At 40.4% G+C, this 20,160-nt stretch overlaps 1 protein-coding gene across 1 annotated transcript in view; it reads left to right on the top strand.

Moving 5' to 3' along the window:
* The first annotated feature begins 12,171 nt into the window (after positions 1-12,171).
* LOC148040008 (two-pore potassium channel 5-like) overlaps positions 12,172-20,160 on the top strand; it is a 49,376-nt gene continuing 41,387 nt past the window's right edge. The window contains exon 1 of the mRNA XM_087665974.1: positions 12,172-14,038. Within this exon, the coding sequence (XP_087522100.1) occupies positions 12,723-14,038 (1,316 nt within the window). The 5' untranslated portion in view covers positions 12,172-12,722. The remainder of the gene's footprint in view (positions 14,039-20,160) is intronic.

The raw sequence follows: 20,160 nt of genomic DNA, 5'->3' as shown, positions 1-20,160 counted from the left end.
GCAGAGAAATGGTGGTGCATCTTCTTCAGGAGGAACTTCAAAAGAAGCTGTCTTCTACTCAAATGCTGGAAGAGGTAGAGGCAGAGGTAGAGGAGGCCGATTTGGAGGCCGTGGTAGAAATCAGAATATGCAGCAAACTCAAGAAAACCAGTCCTATGGAGGAGGACGTGGTAACTCTAGAGGCAGGGGGAGCCAAAGAGGTCGTGGTGGATGGCAAAGAGGTCAAAATGCAAACAGTAATGTTGAATGCTACTACTGTGGTAAAATGGGTCATATGGCTAAAGACTGCTATAAAAAGCAGAATGACATCATGAATGGAAAACTGCAACAAGGGAATTATGCATCTTCTAGCAGACAGGGTGATGACAGAAATGAGCATTTGTTCATGGTGCAGCACATGAACAATTCTGTGACAAGTGCAGAAGAAAGCAATGATGTATGGTATGTTGACTCAGGTGCATCAAACCACATGACAGGTCATGCAGAATGGATGGAGGATGCAAGGAAAATGGAAAAACCAGGATTTGTGGAGACTGGTGATGATACTGCACATCCTATTGTGCAGATTGGAAAAATTCCCTTGTCTATGCAGGATGGGAAAAAGAAATACCTGTCCGATGTATTTCATGTCCGGAATATCACCAAGAATCTGGTTTCTGTCGGTCAAATGGTTGAGCAGGGCTTGCAGGTCAGATTTAATCCTCATGGATGCTTTGTTGAGGATATGAAAAATAAAGGTCGCTTGATAGCAAAAGGAAAGAAGAAGGGCAGAATGTTTACGTTGGATGCAGACATGTCTGAATTGAGTGCAGCAATGTTTGCACATGGGACCGGTGTAGTTGCAGATATTGATATCTGGCATAAACGCATTGGTCATGTTAATGTACAGCGACTTAAATCAATGCAGGCCCAAAATATTGTTGAAGGATTGCCTAGATTCAAGGTTGCAGAAATGCATAAGGTATGTGAAGCCTGTCAGTTTGGAAAACAGGCAAGGAAACCATTTCCTAGACATGTTCAAGAGAGCAAGAAGCCATTGGAATTAATCCACTCTGATGTGTGGACTACTAAAGCTGCATCTCTTGGAGGCTGTCATTATTTTGTCAGTTTTATTGATGACTATAGCAGAAAAGTTTGGGTGTATTTTATGAAAAAGAAAAGTGAAGTTTTTGGGCATTTCAAAACTCTTAAAGCTATGGTTGAAAAAGAAACAGGCCTGCAAGTAAAATGCCTAAGGTCAGATGGAGGGGGAGAGTACCTCTCAAATGAGTTTGCAAGGTTCTTGCAGGAGCATGGCATAAAGCAGCAATACTCATGCAGTCATACCCCACAGCAAAATGGAATTGCAGAAAGAAAAAACAGACATATTGGAGAGGTGTCTCGTGCCATGCTCAATGAAAAAGACCTGCCAGATTTTTATTGGGCTGAAGCAGTTGCTACAGCAGTCTACATAATGAACAGGACTCCCACTGCAGCAATACATGGAATGACTCCAGAGGAGAGGTATACTGGTAGGAAACCAGATATTTCTCATCTGAAAATTTTTGGTTGCATTGCCTATGTACATGTGCCAGATGAGTTGAGATCCAAGTTGGATCCAAAAGCTGAGAAGTGCATCTTTATTGGTTACTCTCTGCAGCAAAAAGGGTATAGATGCTATAACCCTTCTACTCGTAAGTTTACAGTGAGCAGAGATGTTGTTTTTGATGAGATGAGTAGCTGGTATAAACCAGTAAATGTGATTGATGATGTAGATGCACAAAATGGTAATGCTGCACAGAATTCACAGCAGCAGTCACAAAATATTAGTGGACCTGGAGCGTCCTCTAGCAGTGGTTCACATTCTTCGCCATGGACAGGCAGATTGAGATCAGGAGAATCTTCTCAAAGTAATGCAGATAGTGGTATGCAGGTATCACGAAAAGGAAAAGAGAAGGTTGATCAGCCCATGTTTGATGTGAATGCAGGTCACTCTTATGTGGATGGTGAATCCAGTGGCTCAGAACAGAGCATTGATGATGAGTTGGGTATTCCCTCTATTGTTACACCTGGAGTAAGGAAGACCAGGGATGTTTTGAGAGCACCTGGGAGTGAACCCACTTTGCGCAGGTCTACCAGAGTTAGGTATCCTGTGGATAGGCTGAAATATGATGGATTTACAGCCATTCACTATGCATATATGGTCAAGGTGATACAGGAACCAGAACCCACTTCTTTTGAGCAAGCCATGGGAAAAGAAAAATGGGAGAAAGCCATGGATGAAGAAATGGATGCCTTGGAAGCAAACGCTACATGGGAATTGGTACCTTTGCCTAAAGGTAAGAATGCAATTGGCTGTAAGTGGGTTTATAAGGTGAAGCACAATGCTGATGGTTCTGTGAACAGATACAAGGCAAGATTAGTAGTCAAGGGGTATGCACAAACATATGGCATTGACTATGAAGAAACATTCAGTCCGGTTGCAAGGATGGCAACCGTAAGAGCAGTCATTGCTATGGCTGCATCAAAGGGATGGTCTTTACATCAGATGGATGTAAAGAATGCCTTCTTGCATGGTGATTTGCAAGAAGAGGTCTATATGGAGCAGCCACCAGGTTATGTGCATGCTGTTCATCCTGAGTTTGTTTGCAGGTTGAAGAAAGCTTTGTATGGCTTGAAGCAAGCACCTAGAGCATGGTCTGACAAGATAGGACAGTATCTTGTCACTATTGGCTTTCAGATTTCCAAGGCAGATTTCTCACTTTATGTGAGAAAAACAGAGAAAGGTATTATGCTACTTGTCATTTATGTTGATGATTTGATTATGACAGGTGACAGTGATGAAGATATCCTTCATGTAAAAATGCTATTGAAGCAGAAGTTTGAGATGAAGGATTTGGGAGAGCTGCGTTATTTCTTGGGCATTGAGGTGATTAGATCACCAAGTGGGATACAGCTCTTGCAGAGGCAGTATGGATTGGACATGCTGTCCAAATATGGGATGACAGGCTGTAAGCCTATTTCAGTTCCTTTGGAGCAGAATGTGAAGCTGAGCACAGATGCAGGTGAGCTTCTAGAAGACCCTACTATGTACAGACGCATAGTAGGAAGTTTGATTTATATGACTATTACCAGGCCAGATTTGAGCTATGCTGTTGGATTGGTAAGTCAGTTTATGCAGGCTCCAAGGAAACCACATTTGGATGCGGCTAGACGCATACTCAGGTATGTGAAGTCCACATTGCAGTATGGACTATTTTATGAGACTGGGGTTCAGATACAGCTGCATGGATACACTGATGCTGATTGGGCTGGTAGTATTTCTGATAGACGATCTACCAGTGGATATGTGTTCTCCTTTGGGAGTGCTGCAGTCACTTGGAGCAGTAAGAAACAGCCTACAGTTGCCTTGTCGAGCACAGAGGCTGAGTACAGGGGTGCAGCAATGGCTGCATGTGAGGTAGCTTGGTTGCATAAGCTACTTTATGATATGCATCAGTCTACAGATGGGCCAGTTGTCATTTATTGTGACAACATGAGTAGTATACACTTGGCAAACAACCCAGTCTATCATGCTAGAACAAAGCACATTGAGGTGCATTATCACTATGTGCGAGAGAGGGTTTTACTAGGTCTTATTGATCTAGTTTATGTCAGCACAGAGGATCAGGTAGCTGACATATTCACGAAGGCATTGGGCGCAGAGAAGCTGCGCAAGTTCAGAGACCTGCTTGGTGTGCAGGAATTGGGATTGAGCTCGAGGGGGAGTGTTGACATATCGAGCTCCACTCGTGATACGCCAGGGTGACCGTTGCGTATTTATGTCACCGACTTGTCAGTTGCAGATGCGGTTGGTACACCGCCCCTGAATAATAGCTACATGATAGCTATCCTTATCTACTCTAGTTCGTGGCTCAGTTAGTATGCCACCTTAGTTAGTTGAGTTTGGTTTGAGACCCATATCTAGGGTTCTTCTATTTTTCTTTGTACTAGAGTTTTTTTGGCTTCCACAACTAAGAAGAGGAAAACAGTTTTCAGCCTCCACCCTTGTGTGTATTCCCCCATTGTGCAAGCAAGAAAGCTACAAGTGAGACTCCTTCCTTCTCTCCCACAATCTTGACACTCATTTGATATATATTATCTACCATTATTTGGTCTCAAGCATTATATGTAGCCCAGTTTTTCAATCATAGCCTTAAACTCCAAAAACTTTTCAAATGCTTCAGGTCACACATTGTAACTATTGGAGTTCCCATATAGTAGTCTCTCTCTTCTTTGCTTGAACCTCCACAGCTCTTGCTTCCTTCTTGCTTCTACTCATGCTTCCACTTTTGCTCTACCTTTCATATCATAAATAAACAATAACTCTTCCTTTGGATATAGATCATTTTTCAACAAACTTATAAAAATGCAAAACTATATTGTACACTAAGACTATAGATGACAAGCAAGAAATATAGGACCTTCATTCATGTTAAATTTTGATTTCATAACTACATGTTGTGCTTAACATAACATTCTTTGTGTATCATAAATAAAAAACCACTCTCACTTTGTATATAAATTATTTCTTCATAAACTTTATTTTAAAAAAGTCCATTGCGTACTAAACTTTGTAAATAACAAGTAAGAAATATAGGACCTTCCCTCATGCTTGGTATTGGCCTTGGTTGAGTAGATGGATTTGGACTTGTATCAAATGGATGTGAAAATGGCTTTTCTTCATGGCGACTTGCATGAGGACATTTATATGTAGCAACCTAAGGGCTTTGAGGAAAAGAACAAGGAATATCTCATATGCAAGTTGAGGAAGAGTCTTTATGTACTTAAAGTAGGTACCTAGGAAATGGTATCGTAAGTTTGATGTCTTTAGGCACTCACAAGGTTACTCCTATAGTGATATGGATTTGTATCTTTATATGAAGAAGACCCATGATGGTAGCCTTATCATTTTGGTGCTATATGTTGATGATATACTGATTACTAGGAGTACTCATGATGAGCTAGATGCCTTGAAGACTCAACTCAAGAAGAGCTTTGAGATGGACATGGAACATGTCTCTCATATACTTAGTATGTGCACTAGAGACAATTGCTCTAGGGGGACTCCAAGGAAGTACATTCATAAAGTCCTTGAGCAGTTCCATATGCAGGGTAGTAAGCCTATTGGCTACCCACTACCTTCTCATGTGAAGGTTAGTCAGGTAGATTATCCCTAGTCAGATGATAAGTAGGTCAAGATGGCAAAGATCCCGTATGCATCGACATTGAACAGCTTGATGTATGCCATAATAGCCACTAAACATGACATATCATTTGTAGTGGGAGTTATGGCTTGTAATATGGCAACACCTACCAGGCAGCAACATTGGGACATTGTGAAAGGTATCATGAGATACATTAAGGGCACTACAGATATGCACATTTGTTATGGTGACCAGGATACTAGAGTCATGGGCTGCACGGACTTTGATTATGTAGGACATGTAGATAGTAGGAACTCCACCTCTCTGGCTATGTCTTCATCTTTACTATAGGTGATGTTCCTTGGATATCCAAGGTGTAGAAATACACTACCTTATCTACTTCTAAGGTCAAGAACATTGTAGTCAATGAGAAGGTCCTATGGTCAGGCTGTCTAGTGGCAGACATTAGAATGACTATGACTTCTACTTTGCATTTGGACTCTATGTGCGCCATTCAATTGACATGTAATCCAATCTTTCATGTGAAGACCAAGCACATTGAGGTGTGTTATCACTTCATCAAAGAGGTGATTGAGGATAAGAAGATAGAGCTTGTTAAGTCTCCTAGGTGGAACATTATGCCTTCCTTAGGAAAGTGATGGGTAGAACATTATACACCTTGTGCATTGTCACTTTTTTCTTGTTTTCTTCACACTCAGGCCCATTTATATTTAAGTGAGAGGTTATTGGGGGTGAAAGGCCACATGTGCCTAGCCACCTACATTTACTCATACTTACTACCTCCACACCCATACATTGTAAGTTGCAACCTCCCATCATTATCACTTTATTCTTTATTCTTACTATGACAATAGAATAAGGGAAGGAAGGTCACACATTGTAAACATTGGAGTTCCCATACAATAGTCTCTCTCCTTTTTGCTTGAACCTCCATAGCTCTTGCTTCCTTCTTACTTCTACTCATGCTTCCACTTCCGCTCTGCCTTTCATATCATAAATAAACAATAACTCTTCCTTTGGATATAGATCATTTCTCAATAAACTTATAAAAATGTAAAAATGTATTGGCACACCAAGACTATAGATAACAAGTGAGAAATATAGGACCTTCATTCGTGTTAAATTTTGATTTCATAACTACATGTTGTGCTTAACTTAACATTCTTTATGTATCATAAATAAACAACCACTTTTACTTTGTATATAAATTAGTTCTTCATAGACTTACTTTTAAAAAAATCCATTGCATATCCAAATTTGTAGATAACAAGCAAGAAATATAGGACCTTCACTCAAGTTAAATTTTGATTGATAATTACATGTTGTGCTTAACATTTGACTCAATATTTGTAAATAGTAAGAATGAGTGATACAATTGCAAGAGACCAATTCTTGAAGAAAACAATAATAAGGGAAGAACTTTTGGTTAGGGTAAAGGCTAATGACCAATTGTTGAGCGTGCAACCCTTGTATAAGTACACGTTATATAGTCATATACAAGTAAAGATAACAAAGAATACGGATACTATCCATTTTGTATCCACATAACTCTCATGTGTCTCTCTCTCAACCCTCTTGCACTCCATAGCTTCAACCTTGCATTCCACCATAGCTTCCCTCTCGACTAGTATTAGAGTGGCATTTGATGTTCATGGGAGCAAGGATTGCAAGGAGTGTAGATTTGTCATGAAGGTTGAGGTTCGAGCTTCTTCTTTGACATTAATGTTTCCTACATGCAAATTGATGGAGGTACTATTCTCATCATTAGGATCTAGATCTGAGTCAACCACATGCTTGAGCGTTCAACTAGCTGCTTGAGCCATTGAGGCTTGATTTGGGGCTATAGTAGCCCACTTTGGTAGTGATTCGATAGCCATTTGTGGCCGGGTTTGCAGCAAAACATCTTGGCTTTGGATGCATGGGAAGAGATATCGGCACATGGTTTTGATACATGCAAGCACAAGGGTTGGCTAAGCATAGGGGCAACTTATTTTTTAGAAGTAAGGGGTTTAAAAAATTGTCCTACTTGGTTCCAACATGGGGCTTGCTTAAGCTTAGGATTTTCTTGTTTTGAAGTAAGGGGGTCTACTTGTGTTTGAAATAGGGAAACATAAAGAGAGAGAATCTTGATGATTTGTTAAGATAGTGATGTCTATGAGAATCTTGATGATTTATTAAGATAGTGATGTCTATGGGCTATGTTGCTAATCCGGATGCTCTAGTATATTGTTCCTATTTAAAGCAATGTGTGTTGATGTATTTTTGTTAGTCCCCATATTTTTGCATTATCTAGAAGCTACAAGGTATTCATTTTCTCATTATCTGGAAGCAACAAGACATTCATTTTATCACAAAAACCTTTCTATAAGGTTTAAACATTAGTTGGCAATGACTAGTTCACATTGGGAGGCTCTTGGATTACTTCAGGCTTTGGATTGGACACACATTTGGATGAATCTATCAATGTGGTGGATTTTTTTATTGGTTTATGCTCTCTTTGCAGAGATTGTGCATGCTAAAATTGATTTGTAAAAGCACTTTGCATTTTTTTAGTCTTGGGTGACTGTTTTATGCTCAAAAGATAGCCGAATACTTAGGATAGCTTGCAAAAAATTCATATGCCTTTGGGAGTGCCAAAATATTATTTTTGGATGAGTGTTATTTTTGTTGGATATATCGCGCTAGTTTTAGTGTATAGACATACTTTTGTCATTATGGCTTCTTCATCGACTTTAGAGAATGCATTGTTCAATATTTAAAAGCTTGATGGTACAAACTTTTTATATTGGAAAAAGTAAATGTACAATGTATTGATCCAAACGAAGTAAGTAAAATTGATAAAATGTAGTGGGATTAAGCCTAAGGACATGGATGCAGATATATAAGACGAAGAGCTATCATGCTCTACTATCATGTTGACACTCTCAAAGTCTGTGTATTTCAGCGTAAAAGACATGGCAAGTGCATATGGTGTATAGAAAAACCTTGGTGACATGTATGAAAAAGAAAGTGCAAGCTTGGAGGTTTATTGGCTCAAAAAAATTATTGATCTCTCCATGGAGAAGGAAACTTCAATGTCTAATCACCTCATTTATTTAATGCTATTTTTAATCAACTAACATCTCAAAATATTGTATTTCATGATTCAATGAAGGCCACGTTTTGGTTAGTCACCTTGTGTGAGAGTTGGGATACTTTAAGGACTGCCATCAATAACTCTACACCTATAGATGGTCGTATGAGTGCTAATGTTGTATTTTATGATTCAATGAAGGCCATGTTCTTGTTAGTCACCTTGCATGAGAGTTGGGATACTTTAAGGACTGCCATCAATAACTCTACACCTATAGATGGTCTTATGAGTGCTAATGTTGAGAGAAACTTGCTCATTGAGGAGGTAAAATAGAAAGGACAATCCAAGGTCAAAGAGCTCTAGTGCACTTATGGTGAGAGGAAGAATAATAATTTAGGAAATTTGGCACCAAATATCAATCTACAAATTTTGGCAAGCATTCAAAATTTTGATGTTTCTCACTTATGTCACATGACATGAAACTTCAAGATCAATGCCAAAGTGAAGTGATGAAATTGGTTTCAAGCTTACTATAAATAAGAAAAGTTTCCAATCAATGGGCTTGAACTTTTCAAGCTCATAACTTGGGTTCAGTAGGCTATAGTCATTAGCACAACCTTGAGATATACTAAGTTGGAAGAAAGCATAAAATCAAAACTTTGTTTGGAACTCCGAGTCTTGAAGAGTTGTTTTGTGGAAATACAAGAGAATACATATCATTATAATCTAAGAAGTCAAAGTATGGTTTTTACTGGACCTTGGGTGCACTTGCATGAACAAAAACACATGGACTACTTCATATCCTTGAAATTGTAGAATATACTAATGTCATAATATTTAGCTTGAGATTATTTTGACATCTTCTTATAACATGAAATCGAAAATAGGATTGGGATTCATGGTCAAAAGAAACTCAAATTACACTAAAAAGTAATTAATGATATTGGGAGGTTTAAAGACAAGTTACTAGCTTGAGCTTGAAACATTTTATTCCTTAAATGGACATTGAAGACACACTTTTAAGGTTGTATCAATCTCAAGATCACCCTTGAGAATCGTTTGTTTGATCAATACTTGTCAACACAATTTGTAAGATCATCATCCTCAAGCTCAATCTTGAGGCTCATTCTTTTGAATTGCCCCAAAGTCTAGGCTTTAAAATGGGGATACAAAGCTTCACCTTTGAGACTTGTTATGCCACTTAAGCCTCCAAGTCTCACAATCCTTATCTTTGGCTTGATTTCTATGCTCACTTTTTCATAGCATACAAGTGGCAAGGAGTATTATTAATTTCAAAATTTACTATCACTTTCTATCACTCTCAAATTGTGCCATCATTATCTATGAAATTTACCATCATTTCTTATCAATTTCAAATTTGACATCAAATTAAAAAATATACCAATCTTGCTCCTTGGCTGCTTCTCTCCTCATCGGCTTTGTTGCTCCTCCCCTTCTTGCTTGTGCCTCCACTCGCCTCCTCACCTAGGCTATTGCCCCTTTGCTACCTCCTCCTCTCCTTGGCGGCATGCCCAATGGCCTCCTCTATTGGTATGTCTCTCCACTCCTTGATGGCTTGCTACTCTCCATTGTAGATACCCTTGGCACAAATGAAAATAGAGACCATCCAATCACGATGTGCCTACAAGCTCTCACTTTTAGATGGCTTAGTCTATTATGAGAAGGTCGGGATCGGATCATGGGGTCAAACCTATTTGTCGTTTTTAGATCTTGAGCCAAGGTGGGTAGGGCATACATGATATAGGAAAGGTCCATCTGAGTTGCTTTGAAAGACGAGGAGGCATACATTTTTGGAATCTGGCGAGTTGAGATTTATGTCAGTATACAATTTGTATCAACTCCTTCATTGAGTATGTTATTGAGGTCTGAACATCCAATAGGAGGCCTTTATTGCAAAACCTTGAGGGTTGGGATGCTCATAAAAAATGTATTGAATGCAAGATAGACAACATGCACTAGAAATGATTTGTCTTTCTAAGTTGGGCAATAAGGAAAAACACACTTGTATTAGCCTCGCCAAGCATGAGGAGTTGCCATAGGTATAAGAGGTCCATGTTCCCAACATTGCCTCCATCTCATAGCTCCTAATACTTGTATACCCATCACTGACTTCCCATTGTCACATTCATCATTCTTGAATTTTTCTCTACCTATATCATAGCCAGAAAGCTACCACTCAAAGTCTCTATGTTTGCCTTGATAACAAAAAAGGTGGTTACTTTTGTTGTAATATAGGCTAGCGATCTAGCAAAAAAAAAGGAGAGAGAGACAAAGAGAAAGAGGAGACACACTTATAAAATATGCATGCACACATGCACACATGCAAACACACACATCCACACACAAATATATGCATATACATATACATGCAATGCATATAAACATGCATATACACATATATACATGTGCATGAGGTGAAGTAAGATAAGATACAATAAGAAGAAAACAAAAGGAGAGAAAATCAAAATGACGAGAGGGAGAGAGAGGACACACATTTACGAGATCACATAAATAGACATACATGTATTAGACACGCACACACACACAGAGCACATACACACAGACAAACAAAGCATATGAAAAATAAGAACATGCAAAAAGAGAATAATGTATGTGTGTGTAGGTGTGTATCATTCACATATACCCACACCTTAACGTGTTAATCATTAACTATTAACTAATACTATATAAAATACACTTAACTTATAATCAATGTGTATATGTATAGTTGATATTTATATTACATATTAACATTTAATTATTATGTATAATTACTATTAATTTATTACCTAAATTAATTATAATTATATATAAAAGTATATATATTAATAATAAAAATAATATATTTAAATATATAATATGTTAATATATAACTATAATTTATAATATTAATTAATATATTATTATTTTAACTAATAATCATTATGTATACTTATCTTTCATGTATTATTTGTATTAATGATAATTGTCATGTATGTACTGTAATTATTAATAATTTTATATAATTTATTGGATATTAATAATTAATACATTAATTAATTATTAAAATCATATATAAGTGTATTTTGATTAATGTATTATACATATACAATCATGTACATATGTTATTAATTATTTATTATGAGAGAGAGAGAGAGAGAGAGAGAGAGAGAGAGAGAGAGAGAGAGAGGAAGAAGAAGAAGAAGAAGAAGAAGAAGAAGAAGAAGAAGAAGTAATTTTCAATATACTTTATGGGTTGTCAAATTTATGTGATGTTATTGGTTCACTGTGTAAGGATAATATGTATGCCAAGATAGGCTCAATGTGAATAGAAAGCACCATCAAATGTGTTGGTCTTTGAAAAACTTTGAGAAATGATCAAGGTTTTGTTGGAGATATATTTTAATGTTGGTCTTTCATTCCATATACATTAGTGAGTACCACACCCCCATTTTTGTGCCAAAGCTTTTGAAGTTTGGATCTATTTTTTATATCAACCTTCTTTGAACCCTCTTACCATATGAAATATACTTTCAAACCCCCATGTGAAATGCCGAGAGAATCTAAGTGTGGATCGCCTAGAAACGTGCTTTCAAACCCCGACGTGAAATGCCAAGAGAATCTAAGTGCGAATAGCCTAGTCTATACTATTAGTTAAGAAGAGGTAGGGGGCGGGTGCCACGTGGCAGCCCCCCACCTCCCCCACAAGAAAAAAAAGAAAACGTGGGGGTGGGTGCGGGTCTAGGTGCGGAGCGCCTAGTATGAACTAAGATGACAACTCTTCATCAACGGAAGAATTAATGTTCCTTTTGTAAGAATTGTTGGACTTAGTAAGCAGTCATACAAAATGCACGTGTCGAGCTGGTGAGGCCATTTGGTTTTTCTCTTCATGCTGGCAAGCAGGCCGGACGAAAGAAAAACACACCTGCAGATTAAATATATCTACATGGACGATAGGAAAAAGACGGCTATGGCGGCTGAGGCCTTCCAAAACGGCTGGCAGGCCAATATACAAGGTACACGGCGTGTCTGGCAAGCCTTATTCGATCTTGCTAGAATGCCGTCAGAGAGGTTCTCTGATTAGAACTTGCAGAGGTGTTACCCGATGTATCATGCAGCACCGGTTCTTACATGAGTAGTCCTGCAATAGGAATTGTGCCAACAATAAAGCTTTTGCTGCTAGAAAGGTTCTTGATTATTTGTATGCAAGGGATTAGTAAACCTGCATGCAGCTACAATGTCAAACAGTCAAGCTTATGCACCATTTTCTCGGCTGTAAGCTATTAAATGATGATATTTTGATCACCATTGAAGGAGTCAATTCTTGGACATAGCAGGATGGAACAGGAAGCACTGAATGATTATATTTTGACCAGCAAGGGGTCTATCCTTGAACATAGCAGGACGGAACAGCAAATGGCAAACAAGCTTTTGTAGTTTTTTATGCATGCTGTTGGTCTAACATGGAGGAACTTCTCCTTGACTCTGCAAAAAACCGCAGCATCAAGGAAAGGCTTATTTTTGGCTCTCCAGATATCGACTCTTTGTACTCACCCCCATTTTCTGATCAAACTGATTATGCTACTACCTTCAACAATAGTGACAGTGGTAATGATGAAAATAATGATGACACTCACAGAAAAGATTGGCACCTGTCTGGGTCAGAGTTTAATATGTGTGATGAGGTCTGTGCATATTCCCATAGCCCCAGATATCATAACGCAGATGTAAATGCTACTCCGTATGATGACATGCTTGTAGAATATCGCAGACAACACAATCTATTACCATCCTTGACAAGACTTGACCTTGATGAAAGGGGTTCCTTCATTGCCCCTTGCAGTCGAGACCTCACGAGAGCAATGGTGCTGCCTTGTAATCTGGATACAAGTCAGAGGGCAGAGAGTGACAAACAGTTTCCAGCAACTTTGATACATTCAAAAGAATGCTTTCATCCAACTAAACATTTGCGGAGGGCAAGAACTGCACCTACTGTAAATCCTGTTCTTGAAAAAGCATCAGATGGATTTGCTTTCAAAACTGCGCAATCCTTGGGCTCACCAGCAGCGGTTGTGTCACAGGCTTTGATATGGCTTATGCTATATTTGGCAGTGGGAGTCATAATGTACATCCTTGCAGGGCAAGAATTTTCAGGCTCGAGCACAAATGGATTTTTTGATGCATTATATTTCTGCATTGTTACGCTCTCTACTATTGGATATGGTGACATCACACCTGTTACACCTCTGGCAAAACTGTTCTCATGTGTTTTTGTTTTGATTGGTTTTGGCTTTGTCGATATGCTTTTGAGTGCCATGGTGGCTTATCTTTTGCAAACGCAAGAAAATGTACTGCTGAACACAGTTGCTGCAGGCCCACATGAGACTGTCCGAACTTACCTGGTGGATGTAAAGAAAGGACGCATGAGGATCCGTTCCAAAGTGGTCCTTGCATTTGGTGTTGTCATTCTGTGCATAGGACTGGGTACATTCATGATGAACTATTTGGAGAAGCTGGGGTGGATCGATGCTTTTTATTTATCTTGCATGTCCGTCACAACAGTAGGTTATGGAGATCATACTTTCAAGACACTTCTAGGTCGTGTATTTGCCTCAGTATGGCTTTTAGTGAGCACTCTGGCAATTGCACAGTCCTTCCTTTACCTTGCAGAAGCACGTATTGACAAATGCCATAAGTTGATTGCAAAATTGATGTTGGAAAAAGAGATGACAACTGGAGATTTTCTAGCAGCAGACTTGGACAATGATGGCAGTGTGAGGTGAGTGCATCTTTTTTTAAACTGTGAATTGGATGAATCATCTCTCAGTTGTTTTTTGCAGTCTTTCAGTTGTCCAATTTGCACCTATGGTCTTTTGTAAGTGTATTTGTGCTTGAGATTGCTACAGTAGTGGGTTGCACAGTTTTTCCTTAAGTGTTCTCCTATGAAATTTACCAGTATCAGACTGCACATATAGCCATGGCCAGGATGAGTAGTCCACAATTATGCAGGTATTTTGAGGGTCAGATAGGGCCATAAATCTTGTCCAAGGGGTGTCTTATTGATCTTGGTTTTGGACTAGGAGAGCATAAATGGCATTTAAGAATTATTTGATTCCCCTTGAGTTGTAAAAGTGAGCCGTTGGTTTTGTGCCTTTGCAGGACTTTACAGTGCCTTTGATGTATTTAATACTTAAAAGTGCTAAAGCTACTATTCAATATGCAAGTTTTGCTCTCTGAAGGAGAGCCCTGAAAGCAACAAGACATGGGACAAGAAAGGATAAAGATTGTTATGTGAGTTTTTGTGGAGCAACATTGTTCCTAGTTGACAGGACTTGAGTTTTTTTTTTGGGCAGTTTTCTCTATGGAAGACAACTCTCAGTTGCGATACATGGCAAGGGCTGCTCTATAATGAGGCAGCATCCAAGGGGCACACGCTAATTTACTACACACTCCATTCAATACAGGAATTTTCACTCCTCGCATGATCTGCAGTGATCTAAAATAGGACACCAAAAAGAGGAGAGTTCAAACAACGATTTGTGAACACATATACTTTGCTCTTTGAGCAATTTCCAGAAAACCCGAGCATGGATTTCACCTCTGTTTCAATCACTTTCGGCTAAATTATACCTGAGCCTCAGCCTTGTTTTAGGATTCCGACTCAAACTTAGTTATCCATTCTAGGTCAATCACATTTAAGCTTGGGTGTCAAATTTCAATCCAAGATTATTCTATGTGCTTAGATGCTTTTTCATCTGGATCATGCTTGTATTGCAATGAGCAGGTAGTTCCACAGGCACATAAGAAAAGGATGACCTGGAAATGAGCCCTGCTTAAAGTTCATGTCCTTATCTGTGATGTCAAGAAGTGAACTACTGATTCAAACAGGCTATTGTTTTGACTTCCTTGCATGCCCTATCATTCTCTTATGGTGTATGTGTGTGCATGTGTGCCATCTTTTCCTTAGGCTGGCCACATTTTGTGTTTTTCCATGCATCATAAAGCTTTATGCTGAACACTAAAATTGCAGTAGGTGCTATGCTGCAATTGAAAGCATTCTACACTTGCTTTTGATATTTTAGAGATACATATTTTTTTGCTTTGCCCATTAAACAAAAAGTTTGTGAAGTTATATTGGTTTTATTTTGGCATAATGATGCTCTAGAAGCCTTTGACAATTCTTCTCAAGCTGAAGTGTTGGTTGTGTCTAGATTGCTGCATTGGCATAGTAAATTATTGTATGGTCTCCTATCTCATAGTAGTGATGTGCGGGGCCTTTGGAGCTCCAAGAGGAAAAGCCCTAGACATCTCTAGTCCCGTACTCCATGACATGGTGGAGAGGTTTGAAGCCCTCACGGAAGAGGCAATGATCTCTCTAGTACATTGTACATTTGGATAGGTAGTGCTCCTCCATCTCGGGCTCTCTGTCATAGTTGTCATATCCTATCCTTTGTTGGGGTCTCCTAGACATCCGCACCACTCCGGATGAGGAGTCACATGGCTAGTGGTGCCACTATCCAAACAGCCAAGGCTTTGGCTTTGAAGAGGCCAAGCTAGCTTCCCCCTCTAAACCAAGAAGAGTGACAAACATGGACTATGTAGTTGGTGTCGTAGAGGTAGTATCCTTCGCAATTGTATCGCATGCCTTGCGTCTTTTGAAGGACTTAGATGGGGACGCTTCTACCAACATTGATCCTCCATATGGATTCCCTCTCAAGGTCTCTTGCTATGAGGGCACCTCTTGAAAGATCCTTCTCTTTATTCCTATTTCCCTCCTTGTCTCTCGTACTCTTCTCTTTCTTCTTCCCTTCCCCATTGGAATTTGTGGTGAATACCTTGGTGATTGCTCCCAACCCATTGGAGGTGTTAGAATTCTGAGCCTCTTGCTTGAGCACTAAAGGAACTAACTCTTGTTAAATTAGTCTCACAAGCCCATGGTAAGCAATTGGTATAAAAGACAACATACCCGGGGGAGGGAAGATGGATAAGCAAGGTATACTTGCCAAATCCCTAGAATCCACCACCTAACCACATGATGCTAACTTAGACCAAACCTGCTCCATCTTATTGTTGTGCTTTGTCATAGTAGGAGGCTTGGATGGGGACATCTCATGAAGCCGCATCTCTACTAGAGTGAGATGGTGAGAGGGTGCGAACCTCAGAGGTTCTTGAGTGTAGTCCACAGCTGTGCTGTAGTCTCAAGCACTTTTATGTGAACCAACACACAGTTAGTACAACCAAAGCAAAAAAATGTCAAAGCTCTAGCATGGACCCTGTCCCACAAATCAGCTTGATCCTGAGAAGCGCCATCATTGTGTGAAGGAGTAATAGGGCAAGAGATGAACATGCACATCTCATAGGAGCCTTCACCTTCCATGAGGAATAGTTAGAGTGCTGTAGTCTCAAGATCTTTCACATGAAGCAACACATTGTTAATACAATTAAAGCAAAAGAATGTCAAATCTCTGGCATGGATCCTGTCCCATAAGTCAGCTTGAACTTGAGAAGCACCATTATTGGGTGTAAGAGGGGTCCAAGTTTTGAGCCTTGGGCAGTTCAGGTAGAATGTGTACATGCAGCCAGTGCAAGAAGACAGAAATGAAGTTGAGACCTCATGGGTGACAAAGTGGACTGAGGAGGTTTGTGGAAGACAGAGGAGAGGTTTCAAATAGATCCATGCTGAGAAGTGGACTGAGGAGGTGGTGGAAGATGGAGGAGAGGTTCCAAATAGAGCCAAGCGGAGAAGTAGGATGCCCAGAAGCTGAAACGTGAAAGTCTCTTTAAAAAAATGCACCCACCAACCATGTCAAGGATGAAACACAGCAACCAATCAGCAGCTGAAACATGAAGGTCTCTTTAAAAATGCAGCCACCAGCCATGTTAGGGATGAAACACAGCAACCAACAGTGCTTCAGACTGAAAATGCAGCCACCATCAGTCCTTTAGGACTGAAACCACAGCCACCAGCAATCTTTCAAGGGTAGGGAAAGCACCAAGCCCCTCCAGCTGAAAATGCAGCTCCCAAGGTTTCCTCCGGCAGTAAATGCAGCCATCAGCAGGTCAGGCAGCCTTCGGCTAGTGACCAATACTCAGACCAGTAGGGAAACCCAAGTTCTTCAGGCACCTAAGGCAGGCCAGCACCTCACAAACAGTAGGGAAACTGAAACACAAGGGGGAAGAAGAGTGGATAGTAGGGCGAAGGGTCGAATGTGAGGAGAACACTTTAGGGTTTGCAGAGATAACATAGAATGTGTATGAATTTGACTAAACAACTGAATTTGGAGATAAACTAAAAACACAGAACGCAAAGAATAGAGTGAAGGAACAAATGAATGATAGAATGTATGTCCAAAGAGTGAAGAGAGACTCTAACCACTCTCTCTGGAGGAGCAGGTTGAGTCGATGGAGATGACCTCCAAAAGATCCCGAAGCATTACACCACCAAAGCTCTAATGTCAGAGGATGCCATGCAACCAAAGATGAAGAAAATGCAGCTGTGGCACTCCTGTAGGAGTGATCAGCAGCAAACACAGCCTCTGAGGAAAAAGCACAGCAGTAGAACTCTGAGAAGTGGGCAGCAGTAGATGTGACAAAAACGCAGCCCATGAACTGTCCCGAATGATGACGTCAGACAGCGTGGCCTGATCAGCAGCAAACACAGCTGTAGCAAATTCTGGAAATGCTAGATGGAGGGCTGGAATCAGGTTGCCATTGGATGATGATGTGGCAGTTGGGCAGCAGCAAGGTGGTCTGCTGGTGCAGAAAATGCTGCAATCAGCAGTTTAATGATGATGTGGCAGCAAGCAGGCAACAAGTGGAGAAGGCATAGGAGCAAGGGTGATGAGCAGCAAAGGTGTGGGATGCAAAGTGGCTGGACAGATCCACTATTTATAGACATGAGAGCCAGCCAAATGTCTGGGTTGGCACCTTGCATGTAGACTGTTTGGGGTAGCGTTTGTCAATAGGGAGTGTCTTTGCTTGTTTTTTTCCTTCTTTTCTTGTTAGCCTAGGTCTGTTGTTTTTTGTGGGCTTTTCGTTTTCTTTTCTTTTGATTTTTTATCCCCAAATTTTATTTAGTGAGTGTTCCATGGGGGAACGGATGGTCAGCACGCATGCTTGTCAACACGGTAGAGAGGTGCCCAACCATCCACAAGGGCATTGAGGACAAGGAATGAAATGGTGAGGGTGGTGGCAATCTAATGGTGACAATTTGAGATCAATGGATGTTCCTTGGGATCCCCGCTTAATGATGCAAGAGGGCATAGCATGTTGCACAATACATGGTGTTTCACTTGAGAAGGGGCTCATGAAGGGAGTATGCAAGTACACACATGATTATGCAATAGGGTCCACTCTAGTGATACCCATGTAGGGATCTCATGCAATAGTGCCCTTTTACAATAAGTATGAATCATCCATGCACAAAGTTGGTGAGGAGGTATACACGAAGACAAACCAACCCTTGAAAGTACAATGGAGAAGAGGCCTCCTACGAGTCAATAGTGATGGTGGAAGAAGAGCTGAGGCCCACCTTCCTAACTCGATGGCGAGGTGGGGGGACCTATGGTCGATAATGAAGGAAACACTTGTAATCCAAGAAAGGAAAGAACTCCACCCAGGAGGAAAGATGATAGCTAAGGGTGCCCAAAACTCGACCTTGGGGAGAAGCCGCTAGCTTTGTGTCTCCATGCTAGTAAGAACACAAAGGTGTGCTTGATTGGATACCTTGAGAGAGGACATTATCCTTGTCTCTATATGTTGGACAAGATGCAAAGGTCTAGTCACTAAGAGATGGCTGAAACATTCAAGGCCTCCAATATATCTAATGATGAAGGAATAACCACTTGTACTACTAAAGAATGTATTTGAGGCTATGGTGGATTAGAGGCTATATAGCTCCCAAAGTGGGCTTCTAAAATGTGGAGTAGAAGAGGGATGAGAGGGAGGGATAGCAGGATATACTAAGAAAGTAGGAGGGGTTATCACAAGTGATCTTTATAATGCCCTCATTGGAGTTGGTATCCATGGAGCCATGTGGAGGAGGGGCAATGTATAGCGTATGTGGAGCCATTGGTGTCACACAACAATCTCTCTCTTTCTCGATGGAGTAGATTGTAGAGCCAAAGGTGGTGGCTAACAGCCACTGTCTTGCAATGGAATAGATTGCAAAGCCAAGGGTGACGACGAACAACCACTTTGTTGTAGCGGAGTGGATTGCAAAGGCAAAGGAGTCGAATAATCTCTCTCTCTTTCGGTGGAGCAAATGGTCGAAAAGGTGATATATGTTAGAGTGTAGAGAATGCAGAGAAGTGTATAACCGGATTAAAAGAAAGAAGTGAACATGGAGAGAAGAGAGTTAGGGAAAGATCCATAATGCTGAAGATTGCAGAGAATGATGTTCGATATGCTCAATCCTCCGCTCTCGTAAGGTGCCATCAATGATCCACAGTGCTCTAAGTTGTAAGGCTCCCGTTATGAGGAGAAGCCATGTGTGAGCCTAGACATTGGTTGGGGATCCTGACTTGTATGTTAGATGAGGTCTATGTGATCAGATGGCAAAAATGTGACCTTTGTGGATCTAGCCTTTGGGTTAGATAGAGTACTTATGCTAGTAGCAACTTGAGGCACAATGCATTGAGTTGCAAGGTGTGGGAGTTATTAGGGATTCCTATTTTGGGGTTTGGGGGCTGTGGAAGCGACCCCTAGCTGTGGGATCCAAGGGAGACTAGTGGCCCCTTGACGAGAGTCTTGGGGGGCAGCGCCCCTAGCCTGATGGCAGCAGGAGTATTCCTTGGCCGGCTAGGGAAGGTTCATAATATGGTTGGACAAGCCGACATTACCTTGTGGGGCTATAAAAGGAAGACCCCTCCAAAGCCATCATCAATCTATCTTTCACCCAGT

The sequence above is a fragment of the Lygodium microphyllum genome, chromosome 2 (assembly GCF_053477565.2).
Source record: "Lygodium microphyllum isolate KBCC chromosome 2, Lygodium_microphyllum_v1.1.10, whole genome shotgun sequence".
Classification (NCBI taxonomy): domain Eukaryota; kingdom Viridiplantae; phylum Streptophyta; class Polypodiopsida; order Schizaeales; family Lygodiaceae; genus Lygodium; species Lygodium microphyllum.
Note: the sequence above shows the minus strand (reverse complement) of the source record. Positions and strands in the feature narration are given on the sequence as shown.